Source organism: Drosophila virilis, chromosome 3 (assembly GCF_030788295.1).
Source record: "Drosophila virilis strain 15010-1051.87 chromosome 3, Dvir_AGI_RSII-ME, whole genome shotgun sequence".
Classification (NCBI taxonomy): domain Eukaryota; kingdom Metazoa; phylum Arthropoda; class Insecta; order Diptera; family Drosophilidae; genus Drosophila; species Drosophila virilis.
The window spans coordinates 13,236,384-13,256,882 of record NC_091545.1 but is presented as its reverse complement, the minus strand read 5'-3'; the positions used below and the strand labels follow the sequence as shown (position 1 = coordinate 13,256,882).

Genomic DNA, 20,499 nt, shown 5'->3' with positions numbered 1-20,499 from the left:
CGCTAGCATTTTGATGGCACTGGAATGATTGGCATTAAGGAAGTTAGTATATTTTTGTTTTTGAGATTCGGTCCCACTGCCGTCCAGTATTGATACATCAGCTTACGCAGAAAGCGGCTGTGTCGCACGGGTTTTACCAGCAGATTTTGTTTTAAAAATATAATTAAGCCTCGCGCTTTGTTTTGTTGTTTGCTGCTGCTGAACAACAAGCTGTAAACGTGACTCGAATAAAAGCTCTTCGTGCAGTACTTGTCAACGCAATAGCAGCTAAAGCTAAAGCTTCGTTTCGTGCATTCGCCCCTCATTTTTTTTTTTACTATCTTCATTTTGTGCTGTCTTTCGTGCGCGCATTTCCATGGAAAACGTTAATTTTTGTTTAATTTATGCGAAATTACACAAAGCTAATGTGAGGAATATGTAACAAAATAAACGCTGGCACGCACACAACCAACAGCAGCAACAACAACTATCAAAAACAAGGGGTAAAAACTGTAGAAAATTTGTGCAAAAAACTGTGACGACAGCAGCAGCAGCAGCGCGGGGCACGGGCAAATCGTCTGTTGAAAGAGTGCATTAGTGTCTGTGCAGTGTGTGTGTGCGTGTGTGGGGGCCCAGCTAAATTAATATTAAGCGGCCTCCTCTTGCTCCTCGATTCGCCCCGGTTATGACGACGATGATGGCCAATTTCCATGTACAACGTTGGCGCTTCCAGAGCCAGCTGCTCTTTCTGCGAGTGTAAACAAAGCAACACACATACACTCGCACATACGCGCACGCATACAAACGCACCGAACACAATACAAAACGACGTAGACGTCGACATCGACATCGACGTTGACGTCCTTCACCTTGCGCCTGCTGCGGCTGTCCAAGCTGTGCACACGTATTGAGTTTCAGTTTCATCTTCACAACCTGTTCACCAGCCAGACAGGAAGTTTCGCAAAGTGCAGCAGCCGACAACAACAACAACAACACAAACGACGACGACAACAACGGAAGCGTCAACGCTTCGCTGAGCCATTGCCTGTGACTTTATTCGGCCAGCGGCTGCAGCTGTTCCCAAAAACCAAAACCGCTCGCCAGAAGCTCTCACTCGGGTAAGCGCCCCTTTATTGGGTGTTCTTGTTATCAATCTGCTGCGAATTCGCACAACTGTGAGCCTTTTGTATCCTTCTGTGGTCGCAACTGTTCTAATTTTGGGTGGTGGATGATTTTCACCACAGATAACAGTGGTTGTTCGAAAATGCGAACACCTGGGATCTTAATTAATAAAAAATAATTTTCGTATCGCATCTTTTATTAAGAAGAAATAATAGTAGTAATAATTATTTAAAGGGACTAAAAATTGGATAAAAATACATTTTCGGCTTTTCTGATTTCCAAATGAAGATGTTAGAGTAAATTTATAAGTTCTCTCATTTCTGGAATATCTGTTTTCCAAGCGACTTTTGTAGTTTTAATATCAGTTTGTGTCGTTGTTCGCCCGCATCCGCTTTGCAACACTAATTGTTTCCGTCTAAATAATTGCTCAATAGTTTAGTTCGCTAAGCGTTATTAGCTCAAGCTTTTTGCAAAGCTTATCGCTGGAATTGATCTTAGTCAAGCTCTAAAAATGTGGGCTGCGCTCATTTCTAAGCGAGCACAAACAATCACAGAAACTCGTTGTTCCGCAGCTCCCCTCCGGCTCTTATCGCTTACAAATGCAACTTTAGCACGCGTCAAGAATTCTTTTAACTCTCGTTGCAGTCGCTGCTACTTTGACGTCATGCGTGCTGTTGATGTTGCAGCTGCGCGCTCTGCTCTCTCTCTCTTTTGCTCTCGCTCTCTTCCTCACATACACACACGCGCACAGGCACTGCGTGGCCCACTTGCATGCAGCAGCGCAGTCGCTGTCGCAGTCGCAGTCTGCGTCGCCTGCGCTGTTACCGCTGCTTATGGCTGACGTAATGCTGTTGCTATTGATAATAAAGCAGCGACTGGTGGGCAATTTTAATTTTATGCTGACCATAAATTCTCATATGGCACTTTCGCTAACTAAGTACTTTAAGGCAATTATGTCTCGACTTTATGGGTTCAAGTTCGCCGCGGCTTTTCGAAAAAACTGGGCGTAGCAACAAGTTTGAAAGCGAACCGCAACCCCCTTTAAACATGTTCGAACTCAAAGCTAGACACAATTCAATGCTTTCCTCTTTTATTTTATTTTTTTTGTTGCCGAGAAAATGTAACACAACAGACGTGAGCGGCATGCAAATCAAATTTCCCAAATTGTCGTGAGCGTGGGAAGTCCCCGTCTAAATTCGAGGCAAAAAACAAACTTCAATTTGTTGTAGGCCACCCCCCATCCCCCCAAAGAAAAGGGCTATTCTCAACTTAAAAACGATGCAAACATATTGTGAAAAATTGCATTTCTTAAGCAACTTCAGAGAGCAGCAAGAAAAGGAGAATGGATAGTCAAATACTTCAATTATATTCAAAAAGATATACTGAGTCAAAGCATGATTCATTAAAAGACTTGGAATACTTTTCTACGCAGTGTGAGAAAAGTACTCGAAGCACCCAGGAAAAGGTTTCCAGATCAAAAAATATATATTCTGAGCGAAATATTTTTTATGTCAAATCACAGGATTAATCGAAACACACATTTTAAAAGGTATTTGTCCTCTGTTAAATCGCGATTTTTATTATTTGGTTAAAAAATCGTTTGCATAAAAAGACAGCTGTTTTATTTCTGTTAAATTATTTAAGATTGTCTTCAAATTTAATTGTTTTACTTGATTTATTTGCACCTGGCAGCTGACACAATAATGGGTTCACCTGCGGGTGGCGATGGCAGCGCCAGCGAGACAGCCTGGCTGGAGGATTTGCTGCGTGAGGTGCAGCTGGAACAGTTCCTGGAGCGCATACGCGATGATCTGCAGGTGACGCGCTTGGCGCACTTCGACTACGTGCTGCCCGATGATCTGGAGCGCTGTGGCCTGGGCAAGCCGGCCATAAGACGTCTGATGGAGGCGGTGCGCAAGAAGAAGGCGCATCAGTGGCGCAAGAATATACTCTCCAAGCTGATTGGCGGCGGCAAGCAGCCCTCGTCCAAGAAGCAGCAGCAACAGCAACAGCAGCAGCAGCAGCAGCATATGCAGCCGGGCGCGTTGACGTGCCTGATACATGAGAAGGACATAACGTTGGGCCTGAAGCTGGGCGATGGCTCCTTTGGCGTGGTGCGGCGCGGCGAGTGGAGCGCCTCGCCGGCGGGCCAGGTGCTGCAGGTGGCCGTCAAGGTGCTCAAGTCGGACAATCTGACACAGCCGGGCATCATCGATGACTTCTTTCGCGAGGTGCAGGCCATGCACGCCTTGGATCACTCGAATCTGGTGCGTTTGTATGGCGTGGTGCTATCCCAGCCCATGATGATGATCACGGAGCTGGCGGAGCGCGGCTCGCTGCTGGACACGCTGCGCAAGCAATGCCGCCACACATCGCTGACCCACATCTGGAACTGGTCCGTGCAGATTGTCACTGGCATGGCCTATCTGGAGCAGAAGCGCTTTCTGCATCGCGATCTCGCCTGTCGCAATGTGCTCTTGGCCGCCGGCAACAAGATCAAGATTGGTGACTTTGGTCTGATGCGTGCGCTGCCCCAGGAGGACGACTGCTATGTCATGTCCGAGCACAAGAAGGTGCCGTTTCCGTGGTGTGCGCCCGAGTCGTTACCCGAGTCGTTACGTTTCCGTCAGTTCTCGCACGCCTCGGACACCTGGATGTTTGGCGTTACGCTCTGGGAGATGTTCAGCTTTGGCGAGGATCCGTGGGTGGGCCTCAATGGCTCCCAGATATTGCGCAAAATCGATCGCGAGGGCGAGCGACTGCATCAGCCGGACGCGTGCCCGCCAGATGTGTATGCCATGATGCTGCAGTGCTGGGACAAGACGCCCGCCGAACGACCCACGTTTGCGGCACTCAAGTAAGATTCGCTCTTTGATATACACGAGACTCGTTGCTAATGCTTTCAATATACTCCACGTCTAGGGAGTATCTGGCCAGCATGTCGCCGCCGGTGATGCGCGCCACGCGCAGCTATCATGACGCCAAGGGCCTGCAGCTGGAGCCGGGCGACATCATCGCTATCATCGATGGCCGCACGGAGCTGAAGCTGATCAAGGGCCAAAACCAGCGCACCTACGACATTGGCGTCTTTCCGCGTGCGCTGCTGGAGCAGCGACGTCTCGGCGATGTCCAACTGCGAGGCAATGCGGCGCCTGGCTCGCCCTTTGGCTTCTGCTGGGGCGCTGCTGGCGCTGCGCAGGCCAACGGCGAAGAGCGACAGCGCAAGTGCGCCTCACTGACGCCACAGGCCGCACAGTCGCCGCAGGGTCATGCCAAGGAGCGCAAGTCCATATCCAGCAAGCAGTTCTCCTACAACAAGCTCGTCAACGATTGCGGCGGCCTGCAGCGACGCAATGCGGTCAAGCAGAAGATCTCAGCAAGAGGTCCGAACCGACCACCGCCGCCGCACCAACAGCAGCAGCAGCAGCAGCAGCAGGAGGGCATACTGATCGACATTTCGCCGGAGATGCGACCGACGGCAGCTCTGGCCGCTGGCGACAGCGCCTCGCTGCAGCTGGACAACTCATTTTGCCTGCTGGATGCGCCCATTGATGTGCCCACATTTGCTGAGGCTGCCGCTGGCACAGCCTATTCCTCGGGCCCAAACACGCCCACATACTTCAACGAGCAGCCGCAGTTTGATTTTGAGTCGACGACAGGCGCCTCGCCGGGACGCCTGCAGCCGCCGCCCTATCAAATGCCGCCCACCTACTCCAACACCATGGAGTTTGCCCAGCAGCTGCAGAAGCGCGAGCAGCAGACGCCTGTGCGGGATCCGTTCGATACAAGTAGCCTGGATGCCAGCGCCGGCGCCCTCATGCTCTACTCGAATGCGCCGGCTCCAGAGCCTGTTGTTGTTGCGCCCGTTTATGGCAGTCCAGCTGCACGCAAGAGTCTCTTTGGCGCTGGCGCTGGCCTGGCCAACGGGCATGCCAACAAGGAGAACATACCCGCTTTGGAATCGGCCGCCATGCAGTACAACCTGAGCAATCTTACGCTGGAGCGCCACGAGGTGACAACTGTGCAGCAGCAGCAGCAGTCGTCACAGCCAGCATCGGAGAGCGTGCTGCTGGACAAATCCTTTATAGCTGAACTGGAGAAGGACATGTATTGCGGCAGCAACAAGGCGCAGGAGGATTATCAACGCAACTCGGCGCAGATGTATGCCAACAAGGAGATTGTCTACAAACAGAATCTTACGCCCCTCAAGAATGCAACTGGCAGCGGCAATCTCTCGAACCACTCCAGTCCCACATCCAACGGCAGCCAGGCCTCGCCCACGCCCACGCCCAAACAGAATAATGTGGAGACCGCTGCAGCCGCAGTAGCAGGAGGAGCTGTCAGCACGCAGAGTGTCGTGAATCGCATTTGGTATGAGCGTGTGGCAGCCACGTCCTCAGAGTACTATGCCCAGCCGCCGCCAGAGTCGGCGGAGCAACTGTATCAAAATCAGTCGCAGCAGCCGGAAACGCATCACTCGTTTGTGGCCATATCCAATCGCGTGGTGGCGCCCAAGAGCAGCGTCTACGCTTCCAATGCCTCGCTGTACGGCAGCGTGGCGGCCACCGGCGGCGAACGCTATGATCAGGTGGCCGCCAGCATGGCCGGTTCCGCCTACTATGGTCAGGTGCCCAATGGCAGCGGTACGGCCATATACGATGAGGTCACCCTCGACGATTATCTGCGCCCGCATCGGCCGGCACCGTTGGCCCCGCCGCCACTTTCGGCACAACAAATCCAGCGGCGTCTGGACAAGATGCGTCAGCAGCAACAGCAACAGCTCGAGGGCGCCCATCAGCTGTATGCACCGGTGCCGGCGGAGGCGCAGCGCGAGCAGGAGAAACTGCAGCAGCTGATGCTGGAGCTGGGCAGCGCCGCGGTGGAGCAGGATGTGCGCAATGCACTGCGCGCCGCCAGCGGCGATGTGCAGCTGGCTCAGCGCCACTACAAAATCGATCAGCTGACCCGGCTGGGCGTTGCCGGCAGATCGCAGTGCGAGCAGGCGCTGCATCAGACCGGCTGGAGCTTGGAAATGGCCGCAGAGCTGCTGCTGCAGACGGCGGCGGGTTAAATGCAGCCAATTGGCACAATTCTTTAGTTTAGCCAGATATTTGGATTAGTTTTGTAATCGGGCCGTTGCTGCCAGCCGCCGTGTTTTTAGTTTTTAGCCCGATCTAATTTTATTGCCCAAACGAAAAAGTCTCGAATCTATGCGAAATACTCGACTAGAATGCATGAATTTCAGAACAGAAACAAAAGTCCAATGACTGTACTATGTATTAGCACACAAGCATATTATTTTATGTTTAAGCTTAAGCAACGATTTGAAATGAACTTTTTGTAATTGTTGTTATTTGCATTACTGTATATAATTTAATGCAAAATTATTTGCAGAAAAATACGCAACTTCACAATTAATGATGCTAGCTGCAATAGGCGAGCAAAAACGCCAATGTATGGCCGCTATTTAGTTAGTTATTAAATCAATAAATTATATGTAATTGTTACAAAGTTTAATACGTTTCCTCTTTGTGCAAAGTAATAGCGCGATAATTAATTCGAAAATAACGATTTATTTCCATTTACTCGATACTTTTAATTTCGGACTAATCGTTACTCATCGATAACACATTTCGTCGATTGTAACATCGGTGTATTTATAGTATTTTTGTTATATCGCAGTACGGTCACACTGATGAGCTTTGTTTTAGTTGCAATCGAATCGGCGAAGGTAAAGGTACGCTTGGTCCGCATGTTGCTTGTTTTTGCGAGAAAAAAAAAACAACAATTCAATTATGTTCGTGTGTGTGTGTCTGCGAGTGCTTGTATCGCCTAAATTTATGACGCATACTAAGTGCAAGCGCATATCAGTGTGATAAAAATATTGTGCAACACTCGAACGGCAAAAAATGTAAAATCCCAAACGCTGCACTTCAGTTCAATACGATGCAAAAAAAGAAACCAACAATGCAGCATAGAAGAAGCAGAGTGCGTGCATTCGGCCTATGCTCGTTGCTGTGTGCGTGTGTGTATGTGCGCGCCCGCGCCCGTGTATGAGTCTGCGTGTGAGTGTGTGTGTGTGTGTGTGCGAAATTATGTAAAAAAAAAACAACAATAGGCACATTTGCCTATTGTGAGCTCTGGCGTCGAATTGTTTTGTTGTTGTAGCTATTGCGGTTCGTTGTTTGGCAGCGGTTAAATTGAAAATTAAAACTAATGGCAAATTTAATTAAACAGAGGCGTGCGCGCGGCTAAATGTGTTTAATATTTTAATGTATCGAAAGTCATAAATAAATGATTGCTTATACGTTCCAATTGACTATCGCACTCTCCCAATTACGAAATGCAGCCATGCTCTCAAAATCGCGTCTTATCTCTCTCTCGCGCTGTCTCTGTCACTGGCTCTGTCGCGAGGCTGCAGCAAATGCCAGTGCACGAACATTTTCTTGACGTCAGCAGCGGCGTCGGCGGCGGCCGGTTTTATTTGTTGCTGTTGTTAGCTTCAAAGCGATTGGCAGCACTTTTTTTTTAAGAGTCCTATACCCGTACCCATTCCACAAACGAAATTCCTTAACCATTTGATCTACCTGCCGTTGCCGCTGTCGCCGCCGCAGCCGGCGTCGGCGCTGCGCCTGTGGACACGTCTGCATTAAACGTTGCTGGAAACGCAGAGTATTGGAAATTGCTCTCTTTTCGTTTTGTTGTCGTTTGCTCACAGGCAATTAGGCGAAAAGCAAAGGCAACGAAAACGAAACAAAATTCTCAGTTTCTATTCTTTTTTTTTATATTTATTTTATCTATCTTACCCCATGTTTCGCTGTTGCTTACAACAATAATTATAATAACAGTGGCAAACGGATCAAGCAAAAGCAGCGCAGCAGCAGAAACTGGCAGAACCAGAAAACGCAGCAGCAGCAGCAGCGGCAAGCTCCAACAACAAAATGAGTTGGGGTACTGAGCTATGGGTAAGTTTATTCTTCTTCTTCTCATGTTATTGTTTTTGTATATCCAAAGCAAGCTATTGTAGTTTTTTTTTTTTGTACGTAAAGCTCAAAGTGCAAGCGTGTGTTTTAAGCGTTCTCTTGCGGCTGCTCTCTCGCGCGCGCTCTCCCTCTCTCTCTCTCTCTCTCTTGACCAACAGAACACGACTTAAAAAAAATACTGAAAACTGGTTTTGCGTGTTTTATGTAAATTGCGGCCCGCAAGCGTGGAATTCTACTTGTTGTTGTTGTTGCTGTTGTTGTATTATAATTTTTTATTTTTGGGTCCGTTCCAGGCAGCCGTCAACTGATTTTATTCTTAACTGTTTTTCCATGGCCTCCTGTCGCCATTTGGCACACAGCTGTTTTTTTTTTTTTTTGTTTTTTTAACTCGTTTGCTGACACGCCCGTTTAGCGTCTCACCTGAATACCGCCATCGCCGCCCCCAACGCTGCACGCACTCAAATCTGCTGCTTCAGCTGTGGTTGCGCGGCGTAGATTTTGGGGAGGGGGAGGGGGGTGGTGTCTATCATTTTTAGTTTTTGCTTAACAGTTCGATGCGATTTCTTTTCATTTCTATTCGTTTTTCAATTTCGATTTCAATTTTGGGGGTAGTTTTTGCGACAGCAGCCGGCAGCACACCCTCAAACTCTCTTTATCGATATGTAGGTGTGCGTGTGTGTGTGCGCGTGTGTGTGTGCAGCTGGTAAAGTTGCCATCGCAGCAGCTTTGCTGCTCTCTGCCAGGATAAAATTGCATGTCTAGACGTTCGCAGTCAGATTTATCTACTATTCGCATTCATGCCATGTTTTCGCATTTTGATAGTTTGTCAAGCTTGAACCCAACTAAAAGGGAGTATTTTGTTTGGATTTTGGATTTTGGGTTTAAGGAAGCAATTTGAACTGTGATATAAATATGTACCAGGGCTGCAAACTCAGTCATTTATTACAAGTTCAGTTCAACATCGAGCTTTAGGTTCGGTTCGTGAACTTGTTCTTGCACATTCTTGGCTTAAACCAAAAACGCTAAAAGGGTTAGAGATATTTAAACTAAATAAAAATTGTATTTTCTAATTTGAAATTGTCTTTGCCTTCTTTCACCTTTGCGAGTAAAATTTCCCAATAAATAGTTTTATAATACAAATTGTTTAATGCTCAGTTGTAATGAAGCCTAACGATAATTTCACATTCATTTTAGATTTGATTTCACATTTTTGTTCTGCCAGCCTTTTACGCATTTTTGTTGAGGCATTTTCTCCGAGTCATCCATAAATTGAAAACTCAATCGTTGTTCATTGTTATTGAGAATAAAAATCTGTAGCTACTGTGGCCAATTATTGTTTATTTTTTACCATAAACATTTCAACGTTTGCATAAATAATTTACACGCAAATATTTGGCTGAAAGAAAAGAGTGAAAAAAAAAAAAAATGATTTCTTTTGTTAGAAATAGAAACAAATCGCATTTTGCATGTCATGCATGGAAAGTGTAAGCAGAGTATTAAATACGTTTAATTGATTACGACACGTAAACGAAAATATCGTTATTTATAATGCAAATTGCAAGCTTAAAGCCGGGCTAATAAGCGGGTCAATTGCGAGGCCTGCATAAAAATAGAAATAACTATAAAAATAAAAACCAAACCACGAACTGAAGCCAAAGCCGAAGCCAATTTCAGCGCCAGTCAACTAAAAAAAAAATACAACAAACTTTCTTTGCATTTTTGCTGCGCTTCTTTTTTATTTTATTTTATTTCATTTTTTTTTTGTGAACAAAATTTTCACTTTAATTAAATTTAAAGCACGCGCCGCCGTCTTCAAGTCCATTAAAATCTTGAACCCTTGCATATGCAAAAAGCACGAAAAATTAAATTAAATAAAATTGTAATAAAAACCGTCGTTATTTTTGGTGAATTTCCTTTACATTTCTCTATTTTCTATACTTTTGTTTGGTTCGTTGACGCCCTCGTCTAAACGTTTTCTCTCTCTTTCACACGCACGCTCTAAAAATAGCCGCCTGTCATTTAATAAAGAAAAGAGGGAGGGGTGCGGCGGCGGTCTAGTGGAAAACCTTCCCGCTCTGCGCCGAGTATTTTTATTGCGCTGCTGCGTTTTGTTGTCATTACCTATATAAAGTTTTGGATTAGTGTCAGGAATTTCGAATCGATAAACATTTGTCAGCTCAGGTGTATAAGAAAAACGATAAAATGTCAAGCGTTTCAATATAGACAAAACAAGATTTTAGAGCCAAGGTCACACTTTTAATTACGAAGGTGTAGATATACATATCCTGGCACACTTACTGTGTGGGAAAATTCCATTCATTTTCAAAGATTTACCTATGCATTCCCCCCTGGTGGAAATGAGGCAGAACTAGAAAAGATAGAAAATGTTTAGAAAATTCAATGAAAAGTTGCTCTGATAAGCAAAACCTTTGTATAGATAGATATATTCTCTCATTTTCTAATAGGTTTTTAGTGTAACTTACAATGCAAAAGAAATGCTTGTGCCTTTCATATTTGCACAAGAAGTCATGTGTTTTATTGCGAGTCGAAATTGATTAACTTCCGACTAATAAACCACATAACAATAAAACACCCACTTGAGTCTGGGATCTGCGCTGATATTGTACATCTGTTATATTTAATCTTAGTCAAATCGTAGTTAACTTTTACTTCTTGTTTATAGAACAAAAAAAAAAACCCCGCAATTTCTTGAGTATTTTATCAGCTGCTTTCGTTGTTTATTACAGCTGTTCGCTATCAAGCTTTGATTATTTTTATAAACTCAGATTAAATAATATCATGATTCATTTTATAACGATTATTTCTACTTTTTCTGCCTAATTTTCGAGCATTTCTGTGACTTTTATAGTCTTTTTAGTGTATGAGGTTATCAGCTTGTGCCCATGCTTAGTCAACATTGATGTGCATTTGTGTTATTGTTAATCGATTCGCAGCTTTGTATCTGTTTGTTGTGGCAGGCACTTGTCTCCAGCTGTGCCCCTCCCCCTCTCCCCCTCCGAATGTGTCTCTAACGAGGTCTCTTGTGCGTCGTGCAGCTCCTTCAAACTCTTCCATCGAATCGACTCGATGCTCAAAGCCATTGTCGTCATTTTTGTCTGTTTCAGCTGTTTTTTTGTTTTCTAGAGATTTCGTGTTTTCGAAGTTTTTCAATAGGTTTTCTTGACACTGAAATCGAATGCAATTAGCTAAAACTTAACTGGACTGCGTGTTGTTTTTAACGATTTTTAGCTGTTTAATGACACGTGTATTTCAAGCTAAAAATAAACTCTAGACAACAACAGTTTTTATGGACATTTCGAATGACACACATGTATCGTAAAGTCTTAAAAAAAGCGTCAAGAACTCGGGCTCGTATATTTTTTAACAGTACCAATTACTGTTTGCAGTCGGATCGTTAATTTAGCTAACGTGTGCGCCATAATTAAAATTCTGGCACTCAACCCCCTCCCGACACACACACCCCACACAACACTTGCGACCCCATCGCTGCAGCTGCCAATTAAGGCACAAGACGTGGTCAGGGGGGGAGGGGCACCGGCGGCGACTTATGCGCTCAAGGCCAAGTTGTCAAGCAACGCATTTCGATTGCAGATTAGACACAATTTCTTTGGGGTCGCACCCTAAGTGCAAATCTCCTTTGTTGAACATCCCATCGATTTGGCAGCAGCAGACCTTCAGACCAAGCTGGAGGGCAGCTTCTTGGCGCCAGTCTGCAGCGGAAAATTCGCAACACGCTTGTGCGTGGCATTCGGCCAGGACTTTCGCCTTGGGACTTGCAAGGATATGGCATACGAGCCATGCGCGTGGTGGTTGCAAAAATGCTCGATGATTTCATTGCATCCGGCGGGTTTTCCTTGACATTTCTCTCATTTATTTATTTTTATTTTTACTTTTTGGTAGATTTAAGACGCAATTCATGTTGTCCAAGGGGTAGAAATATATTATTAGATTTTACGCAAGTAACAACATCCCATGAAAATGGGCAAAGGAAATCATAAAGATTACAATATATTTTAAGATTGCGTAGGCGGGATTTTTCGATAATTTTTGATACCTATCGAAGCAGCATTTTAAGTTGCGATCTATATCTAGATAGTACCTGTGTAAAAAGACAATGTATAGCAAATACTCTTTATCTTCCTCTCTCTCTGTCTATCTGTCTCTTCGCTCTCTCGCTCTTCTCGAGCTGCGTTCGATGTTTATCTTTTAGTCTATAATAATTGCGAATTCCGCTCACATTCTCCAAGTGCATTGTAAAATAAACTGAGCAGTTGTTGTTGCATTCGAGTTGCTGCTGCTTTGTGGTGTCTGCTGTCTGTTGTCTATTGATTTCAGTAGCCTTCAGGCTTTAGCTTGTGCTGTATGCATATTAAGCAGCTGCCGCTGTGTCTGCCACTGTCTCTTTATCTATCTCTTTCGCTGTGTATCCATCAGATACATTTGGCCAAGGTGCTTCATATGCAAATGGTGACCGTTGCCATTCAAAATTGCGCCGGCGCCTGCCTTTGCTCTTGCGTCAACACACATTCCTATATGGTTATATAGTATGCCATGTACTTGCACTCGTATAGCATATTTGTGGTAAAACATTGATAAGCCAAGACGTTCTGGACATCGCATTTGCATATAAGTAAATATATGTAAACTTTTTAATATATATGTATATCAATTGTTCTTTTAAAGAGCACGCATTTCCTTTGCCAGTTATCGCTTGACCAACTTTTTTCGAGGCAGCGATAAAGGCGTAACAAATTGAAAACAAATTAAATGAAAACAATAAACAAATATTTCAACACAATTTTTGGCGCTTGAAATTACTTTTTGCCCAGCCATTCATTTGCAACTGATAAACAAACAATTTGAATGCAGCGAATGTTTTTTATACCCTGTTTTCATTAAAAATGTGTGAAAAGGGTAACATAAAGTTGTGCAAATATATGTAACAGACAATAGACATGTCTCAGCTTGATGTTATATAAGGATAAACTAGACTGGGATAACTACTTAAACTAACCCAGAGGCTAGAGGGTGAAAAGTTCGACTTTAACACCTGCTTCCATAGATCCAGTTCTGCCCTATTGAGATACGAATGTTGCTTTAGCGACTTTCTGTACTTTCCTGCTTACAGGATTTGTAGATCCTAAAAAGCATTCTCAATTAGAGCACTTTGTTTTATTTTCTTATATTTTTGCTTAATTTTCTTTTCTGATTTGCCCTGTGAGTGTTTGTATGATTAACACCTATGAGCCACTCCCCGCTGCGGCAAACAATTTAATTTGTTTAAACTTTATGCGTCATCGCATTGCTGTTTTGTTTTTTTGTTTTATAAGTGAGTGTTTCGCATTCTCTCTCGTCTTTTTGGTCAGCATCTTAGGCTGATTCATATTGTAGTTTTCTATAGGGTTATGGCTTCTAGATTTTATAAGGCATGCACACATTTCCGCTTCATATGTGTAATATTTGGATGCGTCAGGGTATGTAAGAAACTTATCAGTAAATCGGTTGGGGCATATGTGGACTCTGACTAAATTAAATGAACCTGTTGCTGGTCATATAAATATATACAAACACACACAAAACATATATACAACACACACTCGCCCAAATAGAAGGTAAGCCGTGTGACTTTATTAAATTTGTTGGCTCTTTTATCGAGAGTTGTGCCTTATCGCCGCGCTTCATATGACCTACAACAAATGATGATAATAAAACGTTTGCAGTGCTTGAAAAACGATAGACAAGTGGAGAGATTATGCCATGTTTTACAACACTCAACTGTGAGAAGAACTCATTGGGAATTTTTTTATATCAAATAATTCAGTTTTACATTTTGGCAGGCATAAGGGCCTGAAAAGGTGACAAGTCGAGAGTTTTTATCGTGTTTTACAACACTTGCTTTAACAAACAATAGACAAATCGAGAGTTTATGTCGTGTTTTACAACTCTCAATTGCAACAAGAACTCGTTGGGAATTGGAGCCTTAAATAAAGTATAACAAATAACTCAGCTATACATTTCTGGTTGCAAGCGATAGCTCGAATATATATTTATATTTTGTTTAACTTTGTACGCTATCTTGCCACACGCACACACAAACACGCACACATGCTGACAGCGATATGAGCAAAGGTTAATAAGCAAATATTAGTTGGATATTAGATACACAACGTCGTGACAGGTAACTTTTAGAATACTTTTTTTATTCGCATTTTGTGTATTTTTCTTGGCCCAAAGGCCATAAGCAAAGCCAATTAATGCTGGGGCTTCGGCTGCAAAGCGTTTCAACATGGCCATGTTGGGGTGTGGTTGCAAAAAAAAAAAAAAAACATAAAAATAAAAATAAAAATGGGCAACTCAGGCGTGTTTAATATGGTCAGGCATTCCTGCGCGTTTAGAGATTTATTTTCAATAATTAAAAATACCAAAATTATTTATGAGGCAAACAAAATAAAAGAGAAAAACAAAAGAATGCTTGTTTTTTTTGTATATTTGTGAGCTTATGCAAATAAATGTATGGAGCTGAGCTGATAAAAAATAGTTATGTAAATAAATACCAATACTCTTACTTAGAATTGCCGCATTGATAAGCACTGCAGAATTCTGATGAAGTGGTACAGGCTCGCCTGGATTCCATTCTTTTGTTTTATTATTAAACTCTGAGCTGTAAGCTTTTCAAAATTATATTAATTACTTGTGTGAATAATGTGTCGTGAAGAGCGTATGCGTATAATTCATTTACGCCTGAGGACTTTTCATGCTGCGACATGTGGCTGCCACACGGTCACGGGATATTAAAGAACAAAGCAGCCCTTGCCAAATGTGAGGCCATTTTTTTGCAAATCGGCGACAAAAATCGACCACAAATCACTTGAGAAGAGCGTAAAAGCAAGAGAGATAAGGAGAGCGGGAAACAGATGGCAGCCACCCTCGAGCAGCTAAATCAGAAATTCACTTCCAATTTCAACTGTTGGCTGCACTTGACATCAAGTGGACAAGTGCCAGGAGTCAGGGCGACCGATTCCTTTGTTTAGCCACGTTTCTGTCACATTCAAAATGCGAATGCTCTAATTTCAGCTTGCAACACGTTTTCGCCGCACAGCAACACGTTTCATTATCTGCTTGACAGTTGACGAAAAGCTTTTCCTTTTTGACTCATTTCTCTGCCCAGCTCCGACTTTCCATAATCTTGCTGACTCACCCACACGCAAAAGGGGCTGATGAGGTCCACCCTCAGTTGGCAACGGGGCAACCCACCAGCAGCTGTTGGCTGTATGACTCACGGCCACAGCTGACATTCTAAGGGTGGGCCGCGTGGGTGGCTTTGTTGTTTTGTTATTTATTCACCCCCTCTGCTCTCGGTGCCTGGTACACAAACCCTTGTCTATAAAATTGCGGCAAAATGCTTGATTATGATGTTTGCTTAATACTGAAAGTGGAAAAGTATTCTGTTTTACGATGCACTAACCAAAAAAATATCCTTCATTTAAAGAGAATAGGCGACAGACAAGTTTCATTTAATAATTTAAGTTTTATTTGGATATATATTCATTTTAGTTCGATAAACGAGCTGCTTTTTTACTCTTAATTTAAATAAAATGCTCAGTTCAAGTCGTTAAAATTTAACAACTTACCCATGGTTTTCGCTCAGTGCAGTGGAAGCTGTCGCAAGCTTTGGTCCGCATACAGAAAGCTTTCATATATATTTTGCCCCAGGCAAGTTCAAAGGCAATAGCATAAGAGCGAAAGAGAGCGGCAGGATGTTTCCTTTGTTGTGTTATGTATACTTCATGTATGTGTGTGTGTGTGTGTGTGTGTGTTTGTGTGTGCGGGTGTGTGTTGACAACTCATCATAAAATGTGATGTGAATGCGTTTTTGAACGCGCGCTTTTATACATTTGCCATAAAGACTGAATGTAAATATTAGCTCTACCTGGCCAGTTCCTTGCTTTTGCAATCGCCTTGGCCTGGCCTGGCCTGGTCTGGTCTTTGTCTTTGGTCCGCGCCCTCCTTTTTGGCCAAGCAGCTGCCACACCCGGCCAACAAATTAGCTTCATTTCCTGTCACATGACAGCCCGCGGCTTAAACCCTACCAAAATTCAACGCCTGTTTTTTTTCTTTTCTTGTTTTTTTTGTTGATGTTATTCATAAATATTTAAAGGGCATACGCAAATTGTCTGGGACATGGCTGTCTTTTTATACCCTTATATTTTATAATATTGTCAAGAATTGGGACGAAAACTTTGATTTCCATGAGGTATATTTAGTTTTGGTTTATGACGAGTCTATTTATGCGGGATAAATCAGAAGATATCTTAAGAAGAACTAACTATTCTGTGAAATCTGTTACATTTGCAGAAATCTTGCAAGAACTTGTCTAAAACGGGTTTTCTTATAGTTTTTCATATATTTATAGCCTGATAGTCTGCAGCTGTAGATGGCTTTGATATGAATATGTAGGGTATTAGAACTCCAGCAACTGGAAACTATGTTGTCTCTTGTTTTGCTCGTGGCGCGGCTTGCAAAATCTCCAGTCGAATTATTTATTTATCTTCATTTTGTTTTTGAGCTTTATGATTTTGCTTTTCGTGCTGGCGTGGGCAAGTTGTGTGAAGGAGTCGCACCTAACGGAAATCGTTAAATGCTTTTGAGAGCAGGCGCAGATAAGCGTCAAGCTGAGGCAACAAGCTGCTTGTTGCTGCAACATGTTGCCAGGCTGTCTGTCATCTATATTTTGCAACGATGCCAACGAACTCATTTAAAAGCCAGCATGGTGTTGTTTTTGTTTTTTTTTCTGTGCATAAAGAAATCGATTCTTTCGGGGCCGGAAGGGCCGCACAACGATCTGGGCGAGGGGCGGGGCTGCTTGCAGGGCAGTGCAGCGCCGCAGCGTGGATCGCGCACGTAGCCGGCTACTGGGCACGATCAGCGAAGTGCTTGACTCATGGGCCGGTCCGGCCAGAGCCATATTGTACGTGGCATAAACACAAATGGGGTCGCTTTCAGTTTCTGCACATAACTGAATCACTCGTTCATAAAAACGCAACGCGCATAAAGTGTAAGGAAACGCGTGCCACACCGGAGAAAGAGTGAGGGAGAGAGAGAGAGAGAGAGTGACGGGGGGATTGTGTATTTGGTGAGGTATTTGCCATTGTCTACCCCTTTTGCTGCTCTTTATGACAATTTGAAATAAAATGCATCAATCATTGAATGGCGCACATTAAAAAATCTCATTGGCTTTGTTTTGCCAGCGCGTGAGAATTGGCATTGATATAGCCGTTCATAATAGCTGAGCATCATCATGGACTACGGGTTTTAGTTTGCGTTTGTGTCCGTGAGTCCGAGTTGCGCAGAGCAGCAGCTTTGGCTCAGCTTGCGGCACACTTTTTGCCTCAAATTGTGGCAAAGTCGAAATAAGTCAAGAGTCTGAGACGTGTCTTGCCGACTTTGTTGCTGCTGCCTCGCCACTCCGACGTGGCATAATAATATTAAAACTTCACTTGGTTCATAAAAAAAAAAGAGAGAAAAACGTTGCTGGGCGGACAACAGACGGGCGACGACAGCGACCGACGGCGACGGGCATAAAAGTTGCGCGTTGTTTGCTGCCAGTGGAGCAGAAGCAGGCAGCTGTGGGGCGTCGGGTGTGGGGCGTGTGGCAGGCACAAGAAGTTGTTGCACAGTTGTTGCCGGTGCATTGCACTCCATACGAGGCTGTCATTGTGGCAGCTGCCTCAGCTGCCAACTATTTTGCATCACACACACACACACACACACACACACACACACACACACTAATGAGTGTTGCAAGTGTTTGTGCGTGTATGTGTCCTGGGTCGTGTCATGCAACTCGCTGCACACGTCGTCTTCAACGTTGTCGTTGTCGTTGTCGCCTTGTGATAATGCCATTATTCTATGATGGTAGCGTTGATTTCACAGAAGAAGAAGCAGAACAACAACAACTTCTACATAAAGTAGAAGTAGAAGAGAAGAAGCAGCAGAACATTGACTTTGAAGCTTTAGCCAATGGGGAGTCGGCAAACTATGTGATGCATAGCGAATTTCTAATTAAAATATGTTAATCCAAGCAGAAAGATAAATCAATCGATTAATCAAGCGATCGATTATATTTAATCAATTGCGACATGTGCCTCATAAATGATTATTGGGCACACAAATTGGCGGCTATAATTGAGTCGACTATCAGTTACTTTTGGATGAATGCTCAGAGGGTAAATTAACTAAGTGAAAGATGGATAGAAAAAGTTTAAATTGTTATAGATGAAAACCGATCAATAGATAAGTTAGCGAAAACCCCTCTATATAGTATAGTATACATATAAATCAGCATACATTTCTTTCGTTTAGCTCCATTGTTTTTCCCGAACTTTTGGCCTTTACAATTTCATATACAATTATTCTTCATTTGTGGTAGGTTGTAGAAATAATTTCCATTTAAATCGCTAACGTAACTCACTTATTTCCCACTCTGTAATTTTCCTCTGTATGTTCATTAACTTTCTTTCTCTCTCTCTCTCTTTCTCTTTATGTTTGCTTTCCAGGTAAGTTCAATCTTCACAATTAATCAAGCCACGTGAGTCGTTTGCACCAGCTGCCATTCCATAAACACATTTGCCATTTCCCAGTTTATAAACAATGCGCGGGGCAGCAAGTTGAAAGAAGCAGCACCAAGTATCGGCCTTTAGCTGCGTTCTTTGCCGGCATTGCAATTGATGCGTTTATTTTTATAAGCCTTTAGCGCATTTATTATAAACAAAATACATATATTTTCAAGCGCTCGATCGGGCAATGTTTATAAGTCTCCAGTTGTTGTTGTTGTTGTGTTTATGTTAACATTGACTGCTGGCTGAATGAGAAGAGGAAGACAGCACATAGGCATCTATAGCCACCCACTGAAACTGCGCCGCGTTCAATTCGTTTTAACTTCTTGACGCATTTCCGTGGCATTTCACTGTTTTCCTTAATTTTCTATTTAGTAAACAGCACGTCGCAATCAGAGCTCTTCCAGCACAGGCCACAAACATTTCACCCATTTGCAGTGGAAGGGCAGCTGGTTAACTTTTACTTTTGTATCGAATTGAAATAACGCAACAGTTTTGATATATGATACATATGTACGATCGCAATCCGTTCAAAATTCTCTTTATATGCGATATGTGGAAGTGTTTCCGCAGCTTGTTTTGGCACTTTCAGTTTTATGCGTATTCCCCCTTCTGTTTTATAAATCATATATATATCTGAGTATATATATATATATATATATGGATATATATGCATTAATGCTCATGCATTCGCTTTATTGTCTACTTGACGAGCTGACTAATGAAGCTGCAGCCCTCCTCCCTTTCTCTCACTTGTTCGGATTATTCATCAGCATAATTAACATTACAAATCATAAAACGTCATGCGGCCAGTCAATTTGCATTCCCATTGTTTATCATAGCAGCAACAATAACACACAACAACACTAAATTTGTGTTCATAAAAGATTTGTTGTTGTTTGTTTTGAAAATTATTTATGCATTCTATGCCCAGCTCTTTCATAATTTAACATATCGCATATCGCAGCGACAGGTTAAAACCTGTTTATAAGGTTGAGACTCTACCAACTCTTGTATATCTTTCATAAAACTCTGACTGCATCATAAAGTTGTGCTTTTTTCGATTTTCGATTTGATTTGAATTTTGTGTGCATTTCTTGGGGAGAGTCTGCTTTGGAATCTGTTTGTCTGAATTCTTTTGTTAATTTGCGAAAGTGAAAACAGTTTTTTTTTATAGCTATAGCCCAGTAACAATTTAGTTTAATAACACAAATAAAATGCAAATTAAGCAACGAAACACAGACAACACAAAAATAAAAGCAACTGTTGAATCATAAAAACATTTGAGGAAAAAATTAACATATGAAAATTTTGTTTAAAGAGCGCTTCGAGAATCTCTTTTACTAACGGTAGTTAAAATGCATTCTAACTGTTGTTGCAGCTCTTAAGTTGAGCCCGAAACTTCTAAGAATTCCCGACAGAAGAATTTTTTTTAAGTGTCCATATTAGGCCTATCTTAAACATAAATTTCCAAGCACAAATGTTGCTGATGACAGGTTTATTTTTAAGTTGGGGAACTATTTGAAGAACATTTTCCAGAAGATTAAGACTGACAGGTATTTGCAGTTGAGGAACCAAGTTTTTGAAGAATATCGGAATATTGTCAGTAAACTGTTTATTTACCTAGGTTTTATATCAAATATATTGTGATTGTTTTGTAAGGTAAAAATATCCAAGCAAATGATATATAAATATTTTTTTGATGACTAAATCAATGGAAAACAAAATTTTCCTTACTATGTATACAAAAATACGCAAATGTATTTATATAGACGGCG

The 20,499-nt window shown here is 42.9% G+C and overlaps 2 protein-coding genes across 15 annotated transcripts in view; both read left to right on the top strand.

Moving 5' to 3' along the window:
- Positions 1–81: 81 nt before the first annotated feature.
- Ack (activated Cdc42 kinase) lies at positions 82–6,612 on the top strand. 4 transcript variants are annotated; one of them, XM_015175193.3, is made up of 4 exons: positions 82–482; positions 928–1,097; positions 2,794–3,958; positions 4,024–6,612. In XM_015175193.3, the coding sequence occupies exons 3-4, from the start codon at positions 2,805–2,807 to the stop codon at positions 6,170–6,172; spliced, it is 3,303 nt and encodes a 1,100-aa protein (XP_015030679.2). In that variant the 5' UTR covers positions 82–482; positions 928–1,097; positions 2,794–2,804; the 3' UTR covers positions 6,173–6,612. The 4 variants fall into 4 exon arrangements, with proteins under 4 accessions (XP_015030679.2, XP_015030680.2, XP_070064494.1 ...); XM_015175194.3 differs by having other exon boundaries at positions 924–1,097; XM_070208393.1 differs by having other exon boundaries at positions 82–1,097.
- A 169-nt stretch (positions 6,613–6,781) lies between these two features.
- Positions 6,782–20,499, top strand: part of Cip4 (formin-binding protein 1-like Cip4) — a 37,301-nt gene continuing 23,583 nt past the window's right edge. For 8 of the 11 annotated variants that reach the window (XM_070208402.1, XM_070208401.1, XM_070208400.1 and 5 more), the window contains exons 1-2: positions 7,140–7,166; positions 7,950–8,066. In XM_070208402.1, coding sequence (XP_070064503.1) covers positions 7,155–7,166; positions 7,950–8,066 — 129 coding nt within the window. In that variant the 5' untranslated portion in view covers positions 7,140–7,154. Of the gene's footprint in view, positions 6,839–6,961; positions 7,013–7,139; positions 7,167–7,949; positions 8,067–20,499 lie in introns of those variants that run through there. The other 3 variants (XM_002047326.4, XM_070208403.1, XM_070208404.1) reach the window with 3 other exon arrangements.